Below are 22,836 nucleotides of genomic sequence, written 5' to 3' on the forward strand. Positions count from 1 at the left end.
GATCTGTTTATGCATCATCCCTTAAATCATTTCCCATACCTTCTAACCAACCCTGACCTCAATGCCTCTTAGAATTCCACCTGGCCATCTATGAGTCATGTCACCTGTATAGGGCCCTTAGCACCACATAGTGCCAGAAGCACCTCCTTCCCACTTGTTCCCAGGTGGAGGGGGCCCCAGTGATGCTGGGCTTAGCTGCAACAGATGTGCCACATTAGGCAGCTTCCCTCTAACAGGGGAATTCTGTGCTTGGCCTTTGCAGCTGGGTTATGGCTCCAAGATGCCTGCTGAATAGTGCACAAGACCCATAACCTACCTCTGCTTGAATATCTGGCTCATGGTCTGAATTACATCAGTTTACTAACAACTGGCTTTTTTTCATCCCAAAAGATTATGATTTTTGAATAAAGATCCAAATGCTGATGGTCATGGGGGTGTGTATGCCAACCACACATACATACAGTGGCTGTATTTTCCAAACCAAAAATTGGGACACATGATCTGACAAAGGATTTTTTTCTTATTTGTGAGCGGGCTGGGAGTATAGGGGTCTCAGCAGAGCGGTGAGTGAGGGGGCTGGAGGTGCGGGGTGTCAGCAAGGTTTTGAATGAGGGTGCTGGGGGTCCCATCCAGGAAAATCCAGGACATACAGTTATGCCAACCATACATCCCAGATTTTCTGGGACAATCCCAATTTCAAATATTCCGTCCCGTTGTTCCCATATGCCATTGGAATGTCCCAGAAATTCCAATATTTCACCAAATATTTTGGCTGGGGGTGGAGAGTGAGCTCCGAGGCTGGATCCAGCTTGCAGGGAAGGCTGAGGAAACAGCAGTGGAGGGATGTGGTTCCTGGAGGCTTTTCCTGCTGCTCCAGAATCCAGCCAATAGGAGCAGTGGGAGGCAGTGCTTGGGGCTCAGTTTGGAAACCATGTGAAAGTAAGTGACCCTCCCTTCCCCTCATACTCAGATCCCATGCTCCCATCCCTCTAATTCACCGCCTTACCAACACCCCACACTTGTACCCCCAGCCCGCTCACTCATCGCCCTGCCGACACCCTGCATCCCCAACCACCTCACAAATCAGAAAAATATCCTGTCAGATCAGGTGTCCCAACTTTTGGTTTGGAAAATATGGTCACTGCCAGGGGAGGAGGAGCGTGGAGAGGAATTACAAACCAAATCCTCTGTCCAAATCTAACCTGCCTCCTAAATTGCACCCAGAAGCAAACAGACAGCAATTTGGGGACTAGTAACATTTGATCTATGGAAAATCCCATGAAGCTGCCAAGTTTCCATGCCTGGCCTTGCACATAGGTAACTCCAGCAAAATTCACCTCAAAGAAACTGTTACAACACTCAGGTTACGTACAGACAGACACAAGAGACACTTTTGACTACAGACAGTATTTGGGACCCCAAATACCTTGAAGTTCAAAACAGAATCCTGAACTGTGACTTTAATAACTGAAAGCTAGATTCTCTTAATAATTGAAGCAGCCACGAAGTCTACCAGGTTCTTGAGTAGCTTCCCTCAGCAGTCAGCTGCAATTGCTATCCTATCCCATTTAGATTAAACCTTACCTAGCATGCATTTGTTCACATCATACCTTGTCTAGGCACTGAGAAAACCAAGACACTGCACCACCTGGGTCAAATCAGATGGAGAGTAGAAAGGTGTATCATCAGCATATGGCTGGCATTGCACCTACCCTGTAGCTTCATACACTTTAGTTCATATGCACAAAATGAGGCACATGTATTTTAAAAGTGAGGTCAAGTAATAGATTAGAACACCATGAGTAAGAACCTTGTCCTCAGAGTAACAATTAACATAGCCTATTGGTTTCTTTCTGAGAGGAAAGAATAGAACTACCACACTTGAGGAAGCCTACTGAGTCTTGCCAATTTTTGCAATCAAGTCAAAACCACCACAGGATCCCTGGTACAAAAGGTTACTAGGCTAGTTAAAAGCAGCATCAGGAACACCATCTCTAAAACTTCATCAACCAGTAGGGTCAGTGTTATACATGAGCTTATACCCAAATCAACAGCTAGCAAGAAAATCTCAAGCCTCCCAACCACTTTTCCAATTACTTTACCCAATAGGGGTCGAGCAAAGCCATATCTATCCTAATACTGCATTCATCAAGTCATAAGCCGTATCAGCTGGGTTGTGTTAGTCTTTGTAACTCAACTTTGGGATTACTGTGCACCTCACAGATTGCAACTAATGATTGGAAAAATGATCACAGTATTTGAATTTGGTACAGTAGTGAACAAGCTAAATGAAAAAAGGGACACTTTCTCTCAAAACAGATTTTGTTTATTTTGGTAGCTGAAATTTATTATTTCCATCATAATGTGCTGCAGTAAAATATTACAAATAAACAAGTAATTCATTTATTGCAAAAATAAAGCCTTAGAGAAGGCCTCATATGTCCATATACCCCAGTTTAAGAAATACTTTTAAAAACTAAGGAACAATTTTTTTTTTCATGAGGAACACTAAGGATTTTTTCTTGAGCAAAAAAAAAAAAAAAAAAGGATCAGGGGAAAATTATTGAGCAAAAATAACTTTAAGGGTCATTTTGAATTCTGTTGTTCTCCATGGCACACCTCCAACTGCCTTGCGGCACACCAGTGTGTCACGGAACACAGTTTAAGAAATACTGATATTCCCTGCTAAATCTTAGCTGAGAAGCAGAGAGAGGAGAGCAATTTTAATTCAAGTTATGAAGAGGGCAACTTTGTGGGATTTTAGTGTATAAAAGACCTCCTGGAGGCTCTCCTGGCACTTTAGTGACAGTGCAGTACTAGAGCTCAGAATTCAGATCTTTGTGAAAGTGTTCTGAGCCTGGAATAAGTGGAACCTGAGAGATCATCCCTTCCGCCCAGCAAGTGATCAAAGCAGCCTTCACTGACACTAGTGTGGGCTAAGGAGAGGGAAATGGAGGTCCCACTTTCCACAAAAGATAAATTCCAGGATGCATTATACAACTGCATTTATTTCTGTGAAGACCACCATCTTGTAAGCTGCGGAGCACTACTGATTGATGGGAGAGTTGATAGTACTTGGAACTTTATAGGATCAAGGCCATATGGAAGATAATAGGCATAAAATAGGAGTAATAGGAGAAAACTTTCTGTCAGGGCATGTCAGGGGAGAGGAAGAGAGAAATCTGCATTTAAAATAATTTCCCATAGTGAGTGAAAGGTCACTGAGGACACAACAGAAAACAACAGTGCACTAAATGTAAAACTGTTTCTATGGGGGTGAGAACACTGCATGGTTTTTGTTCCTTTCTCAGGCTGTTCTTTCTTGAGCTGAGTTAGGAGATCTCAGTGACCGACTTTGCTGTTTTCAGTAGCAGTTGTTCCTGTGAAATAAATTCAATGGCTACGTCTAGACTGGCATGATTTTCCGCAAATGCTTTTAACGGAAAAGTTTTTCCATTAAAAGCATTTGTGGAAAAGAGCATCTAGATTGGCATGGATGCTTTTGCGCAAAAGCACTTTTTGCGGAAAAGCGTCCGTGCCAATCTAGACGCGGTTTTGCGCAAGAAAGCCCCGATCGCCATTTTCGCCATCGGGGCTTTTTTGTGCAAAACAGTTTTTAGCTGTCTACACTGGCCCTCTTGTGCAAAAGCATTTGCGCAAGAGGGCTTTTTCCCGAATGAGAGCCGCATAGTATTTGTGCAAGAACGCTGACAATCTTACATGAGATCATCAGTGTTCTTGCACAAATTCAAGCAGCCAGTGTAGACAGCTGGCAAGTTTTTCTGCAAAAGCAAGTGCTTTTGCGGAAAAACTTGCCAGTCTAGACGCAGCTAATGTGTTTAACAGGAAAGACAAAACTTTTGAGCTACCTATTTTAGGCACAGCATGATAATTCACCCCTTTCCTCAATAAGACAATGCCCTGATATACAGCTCAACTATTACTGACTTCAGTGGGAATTGTATCAGGTATCCAAAGGCAGTTTGATATTAAATCAAATACAATTAACTTTTCAAATGCAGAATTGCTATTATTTTACTGATACCACAGAGTCACATGCAAAAACAGCTATTCTCTATATCTCTTGTAAAGCCTTCTGGGTTACATTTACACAGCACTTTACATCTTCAAGGTTATTTGCAAATATCACTAATTAATCCTCATTCCCCACCCCCTTTTTAAATTAAGGCATTATTACTCCTTTAAAACATGGGGAAAGTGAAGCACAGCAAGGTTATGTAATTTATAAACACCAGATAGTTAGCGAGCAGTAGTGCTGGGATTAGAACTCAGGAATCTGTGATCCCTAATCTCAGGCTGGTCTACCTAACCTACATTGCCTCCTTAAACAGTTTACAGTTGTCCTGACAGCAGAGTATTTGAGGTGTTCAGAACACATGGGCAGCAAGCTTTAAGTCCTAGCTGCACTGCTTCTTAGCTTCCTATCCAAAACCTTGGATTGTACTGTAATTCTTTGAGACACATCTAAAAATAGGCAACCTCCATAGACACACACTTCCATGGATACATAGGGTAAAATTTTATCTAGACATGCAGGGATTTGATTACACAGTTCTGGAAGTGTAAACTCTGCACCCAGAAAGCATATCTAAGACCTTAAAATACATTTTTTGTTCAGGATTTATTCAGTATCAAAAGAGGGATTAAAGATCTTTTTTCTGCTTATCTTTTGCAGTGGAGTAGTAAAGTGCACACTTCTTTCTCTGCCCCTCCAGTAGGTCTCAACCTCATTCTAATGAGACTACCCCCCAGGGCTGAGAGGTAGTTCAGCCGCCATGCTCAATCAGTCTCAGATCCTTGGATACAGACACTGCTTTGAAGACTGTAGACTAACCTTGGACAATCCATATTTATTCTGGACTATTTTTCCTGAAGTTTTTGATCAGTGGATGGCCATACCATTGGATCTCTCTATTTGTTCAAGAACCACAAAAATTTTTATTTTTTTAAATATATTTACAACAAACTGCTGTTCAAATGAGAAGAAAAACAGGTATTTCCTCTCCAGAGAAAGTGTGCTCTAGCTCTTGCGCAAAAAGGAGCCATCTACAAAGTGCTTTTTTGCACAAAAACCTCTTGCGCAAAAGTGATCAGAGGAAATGTAAATGACAGCGTGACATAGGCAAATGAGCACTCCATTTGCATTTCCTCTTGCGGAAGAGGATTGTAGTATAGTGTGGTTGTAACATGGATAGGAGTACCCCGCTAGCTTTAATCTAGCTAGTATGCTAATAGGTCACAGCATTACACCCTTTAGTCCTGGCTAGCAACCAGAGTAGGAACCCACTTGACACCTTGGCTGTGTCTACACTGGCATGAATTTCCGGAAATGCTTAAAACGGAATACTATTCTGTGTTCAGTTTTTCCGGAAAAGGAGCGTCTACATCAGGCATGTCCAAAGTCCGGCCCGCGGACCAATTGCGGCCCGTGTTCCGGTTTAATACGGCCCCCCAGGTAATTTGGCAATATCTATCTTTTATGGCCCCCAACGAATCCATATGTATTGAGATGAATACATTGTAAAATCTCAGGTAATGTCAGTTGGTCTAAATCAGTTATAAATATATTTGGACACAACATGTATACTTGGTGTTATGTTCCTGTTCATATTTTTTGAACTTAAAAGTTGACAGACAACCTTTATTACCAATAATATGTAATGTACTTTACAATGTTCCTGACATATTTCAGCTTCCTGGATTTTTTTTTCATCTGGCCTTGAGATATGAAAGGCAGAGTGATTTAACACCTGTTTAGATTTGTCATCCATGTGACGAAATGAAAAGTATGCCGTTTGCAATAAACGTCGCATAAAATAGTTAATTTGCGTTTAAATTTAATGGTTCAAAGAATGTCAGGCAAAATGGTCGGCCCTCACGCATGTTCACTTCATCAAATCTGGCCCTCTTTGAAAAAAGTTTGGACACCCCTGGTCTACATTGACAGGCTGCTTTTCCGGAAAAGCCCTTTTTCTGGAAAAGCGTCTGTGGCCAATGTAGACGCGCTTTTCTGGAAAAGAGCCCCGATCGCCATTTTCCCGATCGGGGTTTTTTTCTGGAAAAGACTACTGGGCTGTCTACACTGGCCCTTTTCCGGAACAGTGTTCCGGAATAAGCACTTATGCCCGAGCGGGAGCAGAATAGTTTTTCCAGAATAGCGGCTGATTTTGTACAGTAGAGCATCGTTGCTTTTCCGGAAATTCAAGGGCCAGTGTAGACAGCTCACAGCTTATTCCGGAAAAGCGGCTGATTTTCCGGAATAAGTGGCCCAGTGTAGATACAGCCCTTGTGTATTCCTATTGAAGTAATTCAGTCTATGAGTGCAGGGGACTGCACTTGACTTCAGGGTTGATTTGACTTCAAGGTGCTTCCATTTCTGAGATTATTTTTCTCACCTCTTCCTCTGAGCCTCTCTTTCCTTCTCTGCTTTCTGTTTCCCACTCTTGGTTTTTCCCTATCCCTTCTTCTGCTTGCCCATTTTCTCTCTACCCCCGTTCACCTTCCCTCACACTCATTTCTGCCTTGGGGATCTTCTAATGACTTTTTAAAAGTTTATATATATGATGCATAATGCTCCTTGTCAGAAGCTAAATGGTCCCAACATCACCTTAAATAGAGCTAGCTGTGGCTTCCTTTTATTCCCAGTGTAAGTGCCAAGTCCAATATCTGTGTTAGCTCTTTCAAAGCTCAGGATATACTGTAGGAGCCTGTGTTTTCAGAAGGGCTTTATCAAAGAAAACAAGAAAGAGCATGCTGGAGAGGGAATCTGGAGTCAGTAGTCAATAGGGAAGTCCTTTAAAAATTCCAGTAATTATTATGCTTGGATGCAGTTCCCGTCTTCTCTCTGTCATGTTCTGCACCTGTGGCTGTTGGACATGTGCTCATTTAGGAAACCATGCATGGGAAGCTTGCAAGGCAGCATTCCTAATTGCTCACCCACACAGCTAAAAGCAACTGTTCCAGTCCAGAAATCCACTTTTAAAGAAGCCCATATAAAAATTATCAGTGTTGTGGTTCAGTAAGTACATATGATTCTCTCTCTGCTAATCTAGTATTATAGGATAATGCATGAGAAAGTTGTGATTATGTGGCTATAATCCCATCAAGAGGGATCCAATGATGTATTAAACTCCAATAGTTACTTTGTTGCATTTAGCCAGTGGAGAGATTTCTGGCATGGCATGACCTGCCGCCACAGTGAGTATGTACTGACCTAACTTCACCACAATTACTCTTTTGAAACAGGCAGGAGTTAGATTTCTGTAACAAAGCTGTCACTGTGAGCTTGCTCCCATTATTCTTGTACTTAAGATTCTGCATAAAGATGTATATATGTTCGTACTATAGTGGAAGCCTAGTAATTACTGAGCTGCAATGATAAATTTTAAAAAAAAACCCAAACACACATTGATCAGGCTGTTGCAGTTAGGGAGAATGGTTTAGTATCATGTTCACATGGCAATATGAATCTTCCCTCTCCAAAGTGACCCTTTACCTAAACAAAGTGAAGCAATAGGACATGGACACTACGTCGAGGTAGAGGCTGCCAGGAAGGCAGAATATTTTATAGAATATTTCCTGGAGAAAGAGAGAAAACGATCACATTTAGGAAAAAACTTATTTCCTTAGCCCTTCTTCCTCTTTCATAGAATCATAGTCATGGAGTCCAGCCCCCTGCCCAAAGCAGGACCAATCCCAACTAAATCAACCCAGCCAGGGCTTTGTCAAGCCAAGACTTAAAAACCTCTAGGGATGAAGATTCCACCATCTCCCTTGGTAACCCATTTCAGTATTCACCCCCCTCTTAGTGAAATAGTTTTTCCTAATATCCAATCTAGACCTCCCCCACTAACCTGAGACCATTGCTCCTTGTTCTGCCATCCATCACTACTGAGAACAGCCTCTCTCCATCCTCTTTGGAACCTCCCTTCAGGAAGTTGAAGGCTGCTATCAAATCCCTTCTCACTCTTCTCAACAGACTAAATAAGCCCAAATCCCTCAGCCTCTCCTCATAGATCATGTGCTCCAGCCCCCTAATCATTTTGGTTGCCCTCCACTATACCTTTCCCCCTAATGTCTGAGAGACTCACAGTACCTGAACGTGTTTTAGGGCAGGGACTTTTCTTCCTAGGTGCACCCTGGATAGGAGACTCAGGCTGCTACAGCAATACATGTAAATAATATGGTGTGGTTTCAACTACACAGGAAGGAAAGGAATAAGTCTAGTGGTTTTGTCAGGATACCTGGTCTGCTACTGACTTACTTTGTAACACTGGACACATCATGTAGGGGGATACTGAGGCACAGAAGCTAAATCAAATAAATATAAAAACAGCAGTCATAACCCTGGTGGGAGGACTGATTGAACCCCTTACTATGTGTGAGCAGTTGCAGATTCCACATGCATTCCCCTCAGCACCATACCTACCAGCCACACTTTAAAAACATCCAGAAGAGATCTGTTAGTTTCTAAGACTGGGATTCTTTGGGGGCATACCTATTTCAGAAAGCAGAATGACCATCCATAGCTGAGGAGACATCATGTCTATTCCCTTAAGGAAACAAGATGGCAGGTAGGCCACTTGAAAGAGAAAATTAAAAGATCAAAGGTGAAGTGAAAGGAGTTTTTACTAGAAATCAAGGCACACACAACCAATTTCCAGTCCAACCTTCTGGCTGTTAAAAAAAAGTCTGACTTGTGCTCATCATCTGATAAAGTGAGTTTTACCCACAAAGCTCTTGATATTATATTTTGTTAGTCTCTATGGTATCACAGGACTATTCATTCTTAGTGAATGGCGCAACACAGCTGAAATTGGACTGGGTCTTGGGATGGGGAGGAAAGGGACTACAGGTGCTGAGGATTTAACTAAGCCTGAAATAATGCAAGATTCATGATAAAAAAAGTCACAAGAGTTGGTTACACTGGACTCAAAGTGACATAATTATAACCAAAAACCAAAAACCTGTACCAATGAGAAAAAAATGGGGAGCATCTTTAATTCCTTCAAAAGAAAGGAAAGGGGAAGAGCTGTAAGAAAGAGTAGAATCTTCCTTCCCACTGAAGCTTTATCTTCTACCTTTGGGTCAAATCTTGCAACTGGATACAAGTGTGCAGCCCTCTCACTCTAGTTGCAAGATCTAATTCTTTATTAGTAAAGGTGAAAGACTGTTTCACTATTCCAGCAACTGGAGGAGCCTTATTAAAACAACAAATATTATGAGCAGTTGCAATACTTACTTCCTTCTTGTTTGCATTAGCAATGTTCGTGGTTAAAACTCTAGCTAAGCTAGTTGCATTTATTTGATCCACCCAAATAAATTTGTCACTGGAACTCCAAATGTCATCCTTAGTAAAGCTATATCCTACTCAAAATGCTTTTCTCAAATGAGATTCTTTTACTCCAGCCTTAGACTTGATGGCTACGTCTAGACTACATCCCTTTCGGAAAAGGGATGTAAATTAGACGTATCGCAATTGCTAATGAAGCAGGGATTCAAATCTCCCACGCTCCATTAGCATAAAAATGGCTGCCGCTTTTTTCAGCATGGAGCTTTGTTGGAGAAAAGCGTCAGTCTAGACGCTGATCTTTCAAAAAATAAAGCCTTTTCTAAAAGATCCCTTATCCCTCCCTCATTAAATAAAAAAAGGGATCCCTCCCTTTCCGAAAAAGGGATGTAGTCTAGACATAGCCGTACTGTTTGCCAGTCAAAGGCAAGGTGACAACTAAAGTTCTTACAGAACCTTTGAAATGACAAAGTAATGATTAATTAGCTAATTTTTAAAAGCTTATCAGGAAGACTTTTTTGTCTATCCAAAAACCAGATGTACCCATTCAGGTTCATATAAACTGCCCTGCAAATCTGTAGATATCTGCTATATAGTCACAGGTATCCGCATCCTCAAATGAGGATACAAATATCCGCAGCTCATTTTTGTAGGTATGGATGTAGGTAAAGATTTTTGTATTTAGAATCCTGCAAGTCTGCAGAGATACATGGGTATCCACTTCTACTGATGTAATTGTGGATAACTGCAGATCATTTTTGTGGCTGCAGATACCAATTTTGTATCTGTGCAGGGCGGGGCAAAGGGAGCAGTTACCCTGGGGCCCAGCCATTCAAAAGAGCCAGTGGCTTTTGGAGAGCAGCAGCGGTCAGGACCCCGAGCTCTTTAAATCACCACTGGAATGCCATGTGATATTCTCTGTGCGGCTCTGAGGGCTGCCTGCTCCCAACCCCGCCCTTTCCACCCGAGGCCTCATCCCTTGGGAAAGCATGGAGCCAGTCCCTCCCACCTTTCCTGGGGACCTGGCAAGTCTGTCGGCACCCCTGGATATGGGAAACGGTTAGCAAGGGCATTGAGGGAGGTGGCACTGAAAAGCAACCAGGCACAAGTGTTCCTCCCCACCAAAGAATTGCTTCTGCCAAATGCACCTCTATATGATCAGGAGGGATGATTGGTAAGTTAGCAGGAGGGATGATTGGTAAGTTAGGGACTCTCCAGTCAGTGACTCTCCAGTCAGTGCAGTACGGTCTCTGTACAGAGGACTGTAATTTACTATTGGGTATTCTGACTCCCACCGTGCTGTTCATCAAAAAATCCCAAAGGGGGTGTCAGCAGGAAGGTGACAGAGCCAGCCAGTACCAGCATACCAGGGCAGAGTGCTGTGATAAGAGAGAGGAATGCTGCAGTAGAGTGTGAGGCAAAGGTCTTAACTGCTATTAGTTTTCCCACAGAGTAGCCCAATAAGAATCTTGCTGACTATGCCCTCTTCTTTCTCTACAATGCTGGCAGCCCCGCCTCTCTTTAAGGGGAAAATGCGAGGCTACCACTGCAGTAAAATATCTGAGACCTGTGGGTCATTTCCCACCCTCTTTTGCATGTGACCTTTTATGTGAGAGGAGTTAGTGGGCACAGGCCAGAGAACACAATTCCTGGAGGCACATGGTAGAATACAAGACATGGGAAACGAAGCTCTTCAGCAGCACATGTTGCGTGAACTCAGCTGCACCAGACATTTGTGAGGGGTCCTCCTCCAGCTGGATAGGCTAGGCAATGGTCCCAGGCTACGTCTAGACTGCCACTTTTTTTCAGAAAAAGGTATGCAAATTGCACGCCGCACTTCGCATATCTTTCTCCGATTGTTTTTTCGGAAGAGGCTATTGCGAAATTTGGCCCGTCTACATAGGGACAAATTTCAGAAAAACCTCCTCTTTCAGAAGAGCCCTCATTTCTCATAAAATGAAGAAAACAGGGCTTCCAAAAGAGCCTGTCTGCTCTTCCGCAAAAAATGTTGGAAGAGCAGATGCATTCCCTGAACGTGGGGAGTTTTTCCAGGATATTTCTGGTATCCTGGGAAAACTCCATAGTCTAGACCGGGGTGGGTAAAAGGGTCTCGGTGGGATGGATCCAGCCTGATAAGTGGGTTGATCTGGCCTGCAGAGGCCCTGCCACTCCTCCGCTCTTCCGCCACCAGGCCGATTAGGACCTGGGGGTGGGGGAAGCGCATGAACTTTCCTCCACCCTGCCAGGAGCACACTCCTGGCAGGGCGGGAGGAGGCTTCACATGCTCCCCAGGCCCTGATTGGCCTGGGGGTGGGGGAGCACGGGACGTCTCTTCCCACCACCAAGGGCATGGGTGCTTAGTGAGAAGGGGGAGCAAAGAGGCTCCCCCACCCCCAGACCAATTATGGTCTGGGGGTGGAGAAGCCCAAAGCATCCTGGCCTCACCCCTTCCTTTTGAGGCCCTGCCCCTTCCAGTGCAGCCTGGCACCACTTCAAAAATTTCTGAAGTTGTCCCTGGCAAAAAATTGTTGCCCACACCGGTCTTGACAGAGCCCCAGTCTACCCTCTAGCACCCATTGTAAACAAGACTAGTGGTATTTGGACTGTTCTAAAAGAGGGAGAAATCTTCTTTCCCCTCCAACATCTTCCTCACTCCCCACCCCACCTTTAAAACAACCCTACAGCAAAGACCAGGAGAAGTATTTAATCATTTTCACTGCATCAGTCCACTTTTCTAACACCCATTCTCGCAGCACAGCAGATACTTAGTGGCTTCTTTTGGCTGTAGGTACTTGATATTTTTAAAATTAAAGGGACAGTGTGAGACTTTTTGATACTTATTTATAAGAACCATGTCCTCTTCTAGTTACCTGTGCTTTAGATTATATAAAATTGAAATTTTGGAAACAATTTCAATTTAATTTTCATCCTTACTGGCATTGGTTTATGTTTGAACTTCATTCAGTCTGAACAATGCAACCAATTCAGTTTCTATTTCTTTGAGTTTCACAACCTTGCATGGGTTTCAAATGTTTCTGGAGACTTTATTTAAATCAAGTAGGTGATGATGGAGTCGAGGACAATCTGGTTTCACTGACACATCATTGATTAAAACATTTCAATAAGTTATATAATATTTTATAAAACCGTTCTCTCTCCTTAAAATAAAATATATTAAAAATGAGGACAGTTACAACAGAGAGCATCCTTAAGAGATTTAAAAGCTCTGTTTGCCTAAGCCAAAGCAATACAAAGTGCTTTTTGCTTTTCCAGGTGATATATGCTTGTGACTAATTAGAGACCAGCAGTCAAGAAATTTGAGTTCTGTGATCAGAGACTAAATCATTTGTGGACTGATTTTCAGAGGTGAAATCAATGGGACCCGAAAGGGACCCAGGGTAATGAAATGTGACCACAGAAACAGCTGACAATGAGGATTAAACCTATGGCTTAAGGAGGACAAGCCTGTACCGCTTGAGCTAAAGCAGAAAAGCTTTTGTTGGGGAAAAATAGCAAGCTGCTTAGCTGTTGGATCCTGTCACTGAAGAAAATCATTTCCATATATCGTAAGCCACCATATTTCATTGTCACCTCTGAAAAACAAGCCACTAATCTCCCTTTTGATCTATTTCACTATCCGTCTTCTGGGGCTGTTGTGAAACACTTAAGTTCTCACATAGGTTAACTTTACTGTAAGGTCGAAGGTTTATTTTCTTCAGTTTTGGATTTTTACAGTTCTGTACTGGAAATAACAGTATTTTGTAGAATCCCTCTATTCTGTTTCAGGGATAAGCTGCAGCGTACACAACACTGGACTGCAGAGCCAAGAAATGTAAATGAAGGGTTTGCCAAAGAATTAAGAAGCCTTTTTCTTATGGTTCCCATTATTTTTTTAAACCCTTGTAAGTACACAGAATGAGCCCCTGGGGTTTCTCACTAGTAAACGGGCGTGTTATGATGAAACAAACTGTATAAAGGTCATTTTCACAAATAAAGTAAGGCTATTTTCACCTTCCACAAAACAATCTGTTATGACGGAACATCATGGAACAGTAGAGCTAAAAGACCGAGGTATTTTTGTTTCTTCGCCCACTGATTGAATAAGACATTACATCACAGTTCCTTGAATGTCCAATGGGAATAGCAATTATTTCATCCATACACAACTCTCTCATTGCAGACAGAATAGCTATTTAAACTTCATTAGCAAACTAATTTGCAAAATACGAATTAGCTGTATAGCATGTATATATCTATATAATAAGTATGTTACACTTGCCTGTATGCACAGTTTAGGAAACATGGCCTTATGCCTCCTGTGGTGGAACAAGAGATGCTGACAATCACTGAGTAAAGGGTTTTTCATAGGGCATATCCATGTCGGTTGTGGCAGCAAAAGTCAATATAATACTCAGCAGTTCTTGTCATTTTACTGCCTACTGGAGTACAGGAAGTGTGGTTCCTGAACAGCACCTAAAGTTGATCGAAGGCAGAGATAGCCTTCAGTAAGTGGCAGCATGCCTCAAAACACAAACTTTACCTCAGCTTGCTCTTCAGAAAGAAGAAAAACAATTCTCTGGGAAACAAGCAACTGTTTTCCCCCCTCATTCTTCCACCCCACCCATGCAATCAATCAACAAACCACATTGCTACTTCAGAGATGCTTTTCCAATGGCCAGATTTTGCAGTCTATGTCACAAGTCAGCACAAGAGAACTTGTATTCCCTGTGCAATGCAGCAAGGACACCGGCTCTAGGTTCCTGACTCCTCAGCCATTACCTCTCTTGGATTGACTCTCTCCCCCCTTCTAGCAAGGTTTTTACAGATTTCCTAGTTCTCTGCCTACACAGAGTTCCCCAGCAAGCCAATGACCTAAATAGTGTTCTGTGTCTGCACTTTGCTGTGTCCTAAAAGACTATAAACAGAATAATTGCCCTAGGTTATACATTACCACACAACTCTTTCTAAGCAAGTACATTTATTCTTAAGGTGAAAGTTTTACAGAGCAAACATAATAAGAACAATAGAAGGTTCTATATGGATGTAGTAAGCTTACCAGAGATCACTCCACCAAAACCAACAAGGGCTCTGGTCAGCAACAGTCGTTCCAAAAGAATTGGACTCCCTCCTTTGGAAGGAAGGCCTTAAATCAGTTTAAATTCAGCTCATTTATCCAAAAGTCTTTGCTTTGACAGTCTCTTGAAAATCCAGTATATGCAAGCGTCTGTAGGTGGCTGTATCTCCATAAAGAGGTGTTTCAGCCTGAGTAGGTTTGTCTAGTCTTAGGAATTGGCTAAACTGCAGGGGGGGTTCGGGATACCAGACATGTCCCAAAAAACTTCCCTGCGTCCAGGGAATGTGTTTGTTCTTCCGCTTTTTTTTTTTTTTGCAGAAGAGCAAACACACTCTTTCGGAAGCCCCTGTATTCTTTGTTCTACAAGGAAGAAGGGGCTTTCAAAAGAGGGTTTTTTTCCCTGACATTTGGCCCAGTCTAGATGGGCCAAATGTTGGGAAAGCCTCTTCCAACTAAAGTATTGGAAAAAGCTACTCAAAATGTGGAACACATTTTGAGTAGCTTTTTCCAACAAACAGATGTAGTCTAGATGTACCCTTAGTTTTGACAGAGATCCACTCACTTTCCCTGATGTGGACTTTCAAACCCACAAAATAATCACCAGTGACACTCTTTGCATTGTTAAATTTGTTTTGTAGTGTTGCATGATCTTAAACTCATCACAAATTCACATACAACCTTAGTGCAGCATTAGGGTACTCCTGTGGAATTATTTGAAGGCTCTTTGCCACTTCATTCAATATAATATGTTTTCTCTTCTCATTGGATAAAGAGAGAGACAGACAGAGAGAGAGAGAGAGAGAGAGGGAAAACATACATCCTCTCCGTCTTCCCCCAGCACAAACACAGTTTTAGTGTGTTTGGAAGAACAGGGAAGGATATTGGCTGCACCGGTAATCTGTTTAACACTTCTCCTAGTGCCCTGCACGAGTCAGATAAAAGAGCTCCCTTCAAAACATAGGCTCTCTACAAAAAATGCACATGATTTCTTAAAGAATTGCAGGTTTCAAACTCCTGTTAAAGATAACTTATAATAGGTTTGAACTTTCAAATTCAGCAAAGAGTTTGTTGCATTGTGCATTTCCATCACCACCTTCTAACCTTTTAATTCTAGAACAGAATCCTATTTTCATATATGCAAATAGACTGTTTCAATAGCATCTGTTCGTGGGATGAATCGGCAGTGGCACAAATTCTGGGCCATTTCCACTGAAACGCTGAACGGAAGCACAGGGGGATATGAATGAATACTTTTGTTGAGTGATTTTCTGTGTGTGTTTTGTTCTAGCTTATTCTCTCCAGCTGGGAAGGCGGCTATAACTTACAGTGTCAGAACCTTGTCAGCGCAGGAGAAGCTGATATCCGGGTGAGGCAGAAACATCAACTCAGTAACTAAAAGATATAATGGTCTATTCCTACAATATGCTGTGGTACAATTCCCTTGCATCACTGGCCTATTTAGGTTTTAGCATTAGGATTTTTTCAAATGATCTTATGTCAGGTTGCTATAGAGTGGGATGTATATAGATGCTGATCCAGGTTGCAAGTGTCCTCATTCCCCAGTATAGAGAACATTGTGAGAGGTACATTTTTCTTCTGGAAAGGCTGTTACAAAAGCCTATGTCCAATATTTCTGACTCATTTGGCACTGCATTATCAGAAGAGATGCCAGTACAAAATGGAAATATTTTCTAAGGAAATCATCATTTATTTAAAAACCAACGATGAAATTGTCCATGCACATTTAATTTCTTGTAGGTCCAAACTAGAGCCTGAACCAACCTGAACTTGGGGAATGTTTGAACCATATTTTGCAACTTTGGCTCATCTCTAGTCTTACACACCTTAAATTCAAATGTTTTGTCCTTGACTGTTCCAAATTCTCAGGTCACATCTTCACTAAGTGGAAGATTGATGCTGGCTTGATCAATCTTCTGGAGTTCGATTTAGCGTGTCTGGGACAGACCCGCAAAATCGAACTCAAAGGGCACCCCCATCCGCACCACTATTTCTACTCCTCATGAGGAGTAAGGGAAGCAAATGGCAACATTTGCTTCCATCAGCCTCCCTCTGTGGAGATGGCATAGAAACTCAAACGTAGACGCAAACTATGTTACTAATGTAGCTGGAGTTGTATACCTTAATTCCACCTTCCCCTTCAGTGTAGACCTGGCCTCGGTCAACTCTCTCACCTAGTAAACAAACAGCCCTTTATTTCTCTCTCTCATACAGGTGGCCAAGGTGTTGTGGTGGTATTATTTTTCCAAAGCAATTGAATTCACAGACACTATTTTCTTTGTACTGAGGAAGAAAAATAGTCAAATTACTTTCCTTCATGTATATCATCATGCCACTATGTTTAACATTTGGTGGTGTGTTCTGAACTGGATACCTTGTGGACAAAGTAAGTGTTTTGATTTATTTTCTCAGTGGTATGTAAAGGAGCTGTAATCACCTCTAGCTGTAGAGAATTTGCACACAGCTATGCATGGCAAAGCATGTTACTAGCAATATTAGCTACTTGCAGAATTATTCACAAATACCCACAAAATCAAGGGGAGTATATTGTCATATGGGTTTATTTTTAAAGGTGGCGAACACCTGCTGCTCCTATTAGAATTGTGAGGGCTCAGAATCACTATCAGGCCACCAAACTATTCCATAGGCTCAGATATAACAGTGATGAGTAATGCCATGATTTAGTCCGGGGTATTATAGTATAAAGCATGGGCAGGCAAACAAAAATTCACTGCCTGTGACCTGTCCCCTTAAAGGCAGTAGCAAAATTCCCATCCATTTCAATGGGAAGAGGATTCAACCTTAACCTCACATAAGGCCGGGGCTATTAGCAAAGCATGGTATTACGTTTGTTCGCAGTTGCACACAAGTAAATGAGAATTAACTCTACTGAAGTGTAATGGAGTGACACTGTTGTAAAACTGATGGAAAACTACACCCTGTACTTGGCAGTATAAATGTAACACATTCACTGTGCCTTAAAAACACTCCTTTCTTTGAATAACCAATTCTACATTCATGAATTTGGTTCATGTTAAAGTCTCATTTTGAAGTTCTGAGATTTGAATGCATAGGTGGCAGCAAGTCACAGGGATGCAGAGTAACATGCATTTTATCCAAGTGAAACCAGATGTCTGTGTGACAGAAAATTGGCCTTCCCCCTCTCTCTGCACATCAAGTCAGGAATAATAATTATATTGTGAAATTTGCTATTATCAGATCACATTCATCTTGACTGGAAATTGTCACTCTCACTGTCTCCTCCAATACCCAAGGTATCTAATGCTAGTTAGAGACTGCTCTCTGCATTCTGGCTTAAAGTGGAGAATTGTTTCTAGTACAATTTTGTCACTGGAGAAATGGAGTGAATTTTTCCTGTAGCCTTGTCATCTAAGTTGAAAAGAAAATTAATATTTTAACTTTGTTTTTAAGCTTTGGTTCCCACATCCCTCAGAAGGGAAAGTTATGTCAATCTATACAAAATTCAGGAGTCCTTCAGCAAGCAAAGCACTCACTGAAGTCTAAAGATTTTCCTCAATTAGAGCCACAGAATTTGCCCTAGAGTAAACGAATTGTACTCAGGCACAAAGAGTGAAGTTCTCACCGCTGTGTTTAGCAATGGGAATTGTGCATGTTCTTTTACCTCCCCAGGCACTAGGCTGCTGTTTATGGCAACATGATAATATAAATAGCTGAGCACACAGAGCTTAGAGAGAATGAAAAGATCAACAAAGGATTTTTAGAACAAAGAAGGCATGGCCTGAAATCTAGAAAATAAAAAGGAAGAAGGCAGAAAGGAAGCCACAGAGTAAAGTAAACTACAAACTTTCAGTCAGACTTGTTAAAATAAGGGCAGCTTTGAAGCCAAAGAGGAGCCTATTACAATGTGTGTGTCACTTGCCCTTTGGTGTCTTAGTCATTGATCACAACTCCACTGTGCTAGGCCCTGTACAAACAGAACTAAGATGTCTTTGCCCCAGCTCTGGAAGGGGAATGAGGTCCAGCAAGTTAGAGGATTGCTAGGTCCTATCCTAAACTTAGAGTATGCTCAGAGCACAGTTAATTCCCTTCTTGTTGCCTTAGTTTGCACTGAGGGAGTGAGGGTAGGTCAGCCTACATGGTACACAGATACTGCTGCATGACAAACCCAGGACGAGCAGGAAAAAAAATTACACTAGTGCCACTCTCCTCAGTTCGTGTGACAACACCCCAAGTGCTGTATGCCCCGTGCCATGGCTTGTGAGTAGCCCTTGCGCAACCCCTTTAGTGTTACAGAATCAAGCTCGGCAGCCCTGTCAGGGAAGGAGTGGCACAAGTGATCAAACTGGGGTAGACCGGCACAGAACTCCACAGCCATAGGGAGGGGGAAGGACAGTAATCTCACCTGTAGAATCCAATGCAAGTCCCGAGTACCCTGACCAGAAATGAGAAAAAAAAGAGTAGAGATGATTATTACTGGGTGCAGTGGCAGTATGCTAGAGAGACAACTTGTAGATTATTAAAAACAGCACCTTGTAAATGTTAAGGATGTTTCCCAGTAGAAAGTCCTTCATCTCACCTCTACTTGTAGTGCTATATAAAATGTTTTCCTGGTTGGATTCTTACAGGTTTCTTTGGTCCCACTTTGAACAGTTTTATCCATGTTCTCATGTACTCCTACTATGGATTGTCTGTCATTCCTTCTATGCGCAAGTATCTGTGGTGGAAGAAATACCTCACTCAGGCACAATTGGTACATTACTTCATTTTCTCTTTATGTTAGAAGAGATGGCACAAAACTGTAACCCTGAATATAAACCTTTTGAAATGTAGAGGATGAAGGACCTCTGATCCAAATTCCTGTACACAAATTCACTCCCAAAGTCTTCATTTTCAGATCAGATTCTTAAGCAGAAATCTTGTGAGAAGACCTCACAAGGATTGAGTACAATCAAATGCAAAATTGCTGTCAAAGCCAAATTCTGCCTTGAAACACTAAAATGAACAATGTGGATCTTAACAGAGCCTTCAGAACCCATTTGCATAAGGAATATATTCAATACTATCTTAATTCTGAACTGAACTCAGAGTGGAAAATGACTGATGTGCTTAGGAAGTTATTTGAGCATGATGATAGACTATCCGCTTGCTGTAGCTTTTAAAGTATAAATTTTAAAGCTTTTGAAATTCTTTGGAAAATAACTATGTACAAAAGGCATTTTTTTTATGAATTAGACTTACTCCCTCAGTTTATTCAGTTATAGCTCCTTACTTGACACTGTTTTTATAGCTTTTTATTCCCATTAGAGCTGCAAAGTCAATATAGTTCTGAGACAATGAGTTGCATTCTGGTCTAGCTCACACAAGATACACAATCATTGTTAAAGATTCTACATTTAAAATCTAGTTGTTATTGGTGATGCATGAGCCAATAAGAATCCATCTTGACTGGTCTGTTCTAACAGAGGTTAAACATACCCACACAAAGAGGAAAATGAACATACATGCTTTTACTTGTAAACGTTTTCGGAAGTTATCTGGCATCACTGAGAAACAATCAGTGTGCTCCCCCCACCTGGTGCCCTTTTTAGAGAGTACATTTTCAAAGTAGAACCCTTCTTTAATGAAGCCTATTTATAAATGCAAAAACCCTGACACATTAACTTGACGGAAATGATATAAAAACTTATTATTGTAACCCTTCTGCTGGGTAGGCCCGGCAGCAACCAGGGCTGGGTTCAATATCTAAGGGTCCATCTCACACAGAACCGGCTTGAGCCCCCACCCAGTAGCCTGGGAAATTCACACACCCATGGGTGCCTCAGAGGCAATGCTTCCCCACTCGCAAGCACAGAGTACCTGAGTGTAGAAAAGAAACATTTAATGAAACAGAGAGAAAAGTCACATGGCATTAACTTGGGAAAATACCACAAACAGAGCTCATAGCCCAAACCATGGGCAAAGTCCAACACCCCAAGAGTCTCTGGAGTCCAGCATCCCAAAATCTCCCAGAGTCTGACACCCCAAAAGTCTCTGTTCCTGGTCAGTGCCGCCCAGAGTTCAAAAGTTCGCCTGCAGGGTTCTACCTCCCAGCCTGGGTGGAAAGGAGGCAGGGGGGCTGATAGGGGCACCTTACGTGGTCCGATGCTGACGGCGCCACCTCTTTATATGGTTCTGCTGCAGCCTTTACCACGAGCCACTCCACCATGCTCCAACAGCTGTCTTCTTCCACTCCACCAGCCGCTCCACTGGTTGCCTGTTGCCACTCCTACCGGCCGTCCATTCCCACCGGCTGCTCCGCTGGTCACCTGCCGTCGCTCCTACTGGCCACCCGCCGGTCATTCCACTGGCTGCAATGGGTCTGGCTCCCGGCCAAACCAGTGATTTCAGCTCTTAGTGATTTCAATTCTTTAGCCACCACCTAGATTGGCAAAAGATGCCAGCTCCGACTGGACTAGCAAAAAGACTCCTCTTGGAGTCTACTTCAGGTCTGTCCTTGAAACAAAAGGGGAAAAGAAACAGGTTGGGCCAGTCTTACAGCTCACACCTGGCAGGCATGAAGCAGGCTGACTCCAGCCCTTTAGCCCTTCCTCCCCAACTCAGTTCACTCAACTCTGGAAGGGGGGAGGCTTATTCCTCACAGGCCTCTTCCAGTGATAGTCTCTCTCCTGCAAGCACTGGTGTAATGTTTTACAGTTCCCACATTTAGGGGTAGCATGATGTGACCCCCACAACAGCCCCAAATTATTTACAATATACCACATTTCATTCCAACACTGATCCTCCATCAGCCCTGGCTGAGTTGGATTTACATAGCCACACCTCGGATTCCTTCCTCCTCCTGGCATGAGCTATATTTACATATCAACCATTAACAGTTAATTATCTTGCAGAGTTAAACAATTGGAGTGAGCACACCAACCCCCAGAGCAGCTCCGTCCTTTTAGCTGGCTGATAACAAGCAGTAGTTCAGCCCCTGCTTACATTACTAAAGCTAAATATGAAAAATGGAGTTTTGCACTTAAACGGCCATTTTCAAACCAGGGTGTGTTTTTTTGTTGTTGTTTATAAACACAGAATATTGATTCTACTTATGTTTTAATTCTGATGTTAATTATTTTAACCTTGTACAATTTCTATCAGTCACACTTTTTAAACGTGGATTCTAACTTGTATGCATGAAAGACAAAATTGAACACTTTTTGCCAGCCAATCTCTACCTTTCAAAATTAAAAATAGCCTTTATTCATTTCAGGATAATGATCTTAGGGTGCATTTGTAAGTAAATACAATGGGCCTGATTTTTGCTATCAGTAGAAGTTCACTGTGTACCGTTCTTTCCAGGTTTGAGCAAGCTAAGCATCAAAATGTAGGGATAATGCTATGCACTATTCTTTTTCAAAACATCATGTTTGTGGGCACAACCCAGACCAGATGGGGTTGTGTAACCACCTGCCCTGTAACTTCTGGGTGTCTAAAATTGCCTACTGCTATTCATCACAACCTGGATGCAGCAGCCGACCTACAAGAATACAGGTCACATCCTGAATGCTAAGTGCTATGCAACCCCGGGTCAGCAACTCTGACTCTCACAGCCAGCCTGCACTGCAATCATCTCATGATGGCTTTCACCTGCCTCAGTTACTAGCTTAGTGACCCCAACACACTCCCAGTCTTGAATTTTCCCATAAACATGTACCCTTCAGTGTCTGGCCCTCTCCAGGACCACTCAGAGAAATAAGGTTAGTTGATCCTTTCAAGAACTCCAAAGCATGTTAGATTGTAATTTAATTTCAAACAAAGCACTGGATTGATTTATAGTAAAAATAAAATACATTTAGAAACAAAGGACAGAGGTTAAGTGATGCTGAGTAAAAGGAAGAGTGTGTGTAATAGTTACAAGCAAATAATAGTGAAAATATTCATCTGAAAGTCTAGAAACTAATTTGATCGGGTACAGATTTTGTTCAAGATGGTTGATCTCACTAAATCTTCCTTCTCCCCAGCCATGGATGACTTTTCCCTCAGTCAGGACCTTCCAAAGCACAAGATAGTATCTTCATAAGCTAAAGAAGCCTCTCTCTCACCTATCGTCAGTCCCCAGGGGTTTCATCACCTCTGTTGGTTGAAGGACCCATTTTTCTCAGCTTGCAAGACAGCTTGTGTCTGTCAGGTGATGGATGCCGAAGATCCCTTCTGTCTTTGCTTATATCTTCCGAAGTTCAATGCCCTTATTTCAAAAGGCCAAATGACCTCATACTGTTTTTTCCTATATGTGGGAGGATGGAAGTGGGACTTCCATTACTTTGATTCTACCACTCTCAGGTTTTACTCAGGGGATAAGTAAATAGCCATGCCATTCCCACCTGTCTGGCAGAGACCTGTTTCTCCCTTTGATAGTAGACTTTGTAGTCAGTGTCCTATCAATGAGTATCCATAATGCTTTTTAAAATCA

General features: G+C 42.2%; 1 protein-coding gene across 1 annotated transcript in view; it reads left to right on the forward strand.

Annotated features, from left to right (window-relative positions):
- ELOVL2 (ELOVL fatty acid elongase 2) overlaps nt 1-22,836 on the forward strand; it is a 77,397-nt gene that overhangs the window by 49,150 nt on the left and 5,411 nt on the right. Inside the window, exons 4-6 of the mRNA XM_075921261.1 lie at nt 15,673-15,750; nt 16,617-16,788; nt 19,010-19,134. Of these exons, the coding sequence (XP_075777376.1) occupies nt 15,673-15,750; nt 16,617-16,788; nt 19,010-19,134 (375 nt within the window). The remainder of the gene's footprint in view (nt 1-15,672; nt 15,751-16,616; nt 16,789-19,009; nt 19,135-22,836) is intronic.

This window comes from Pelodiscus sinensis, chromosome 2 (assembly GCF_049634645.1).
Source record: "Pelodiscus sinensis isolate JC-2024 chromosome 2, ASM4963464v1, whole genome shotgun sequence".
Classification (NCBI taxonomy): domain Eukaryota; kingdom Metazoa; phylum Chordata; order Testudines; family Trionychidae; genus Pelodiscus; species Pelodiscus sinensis.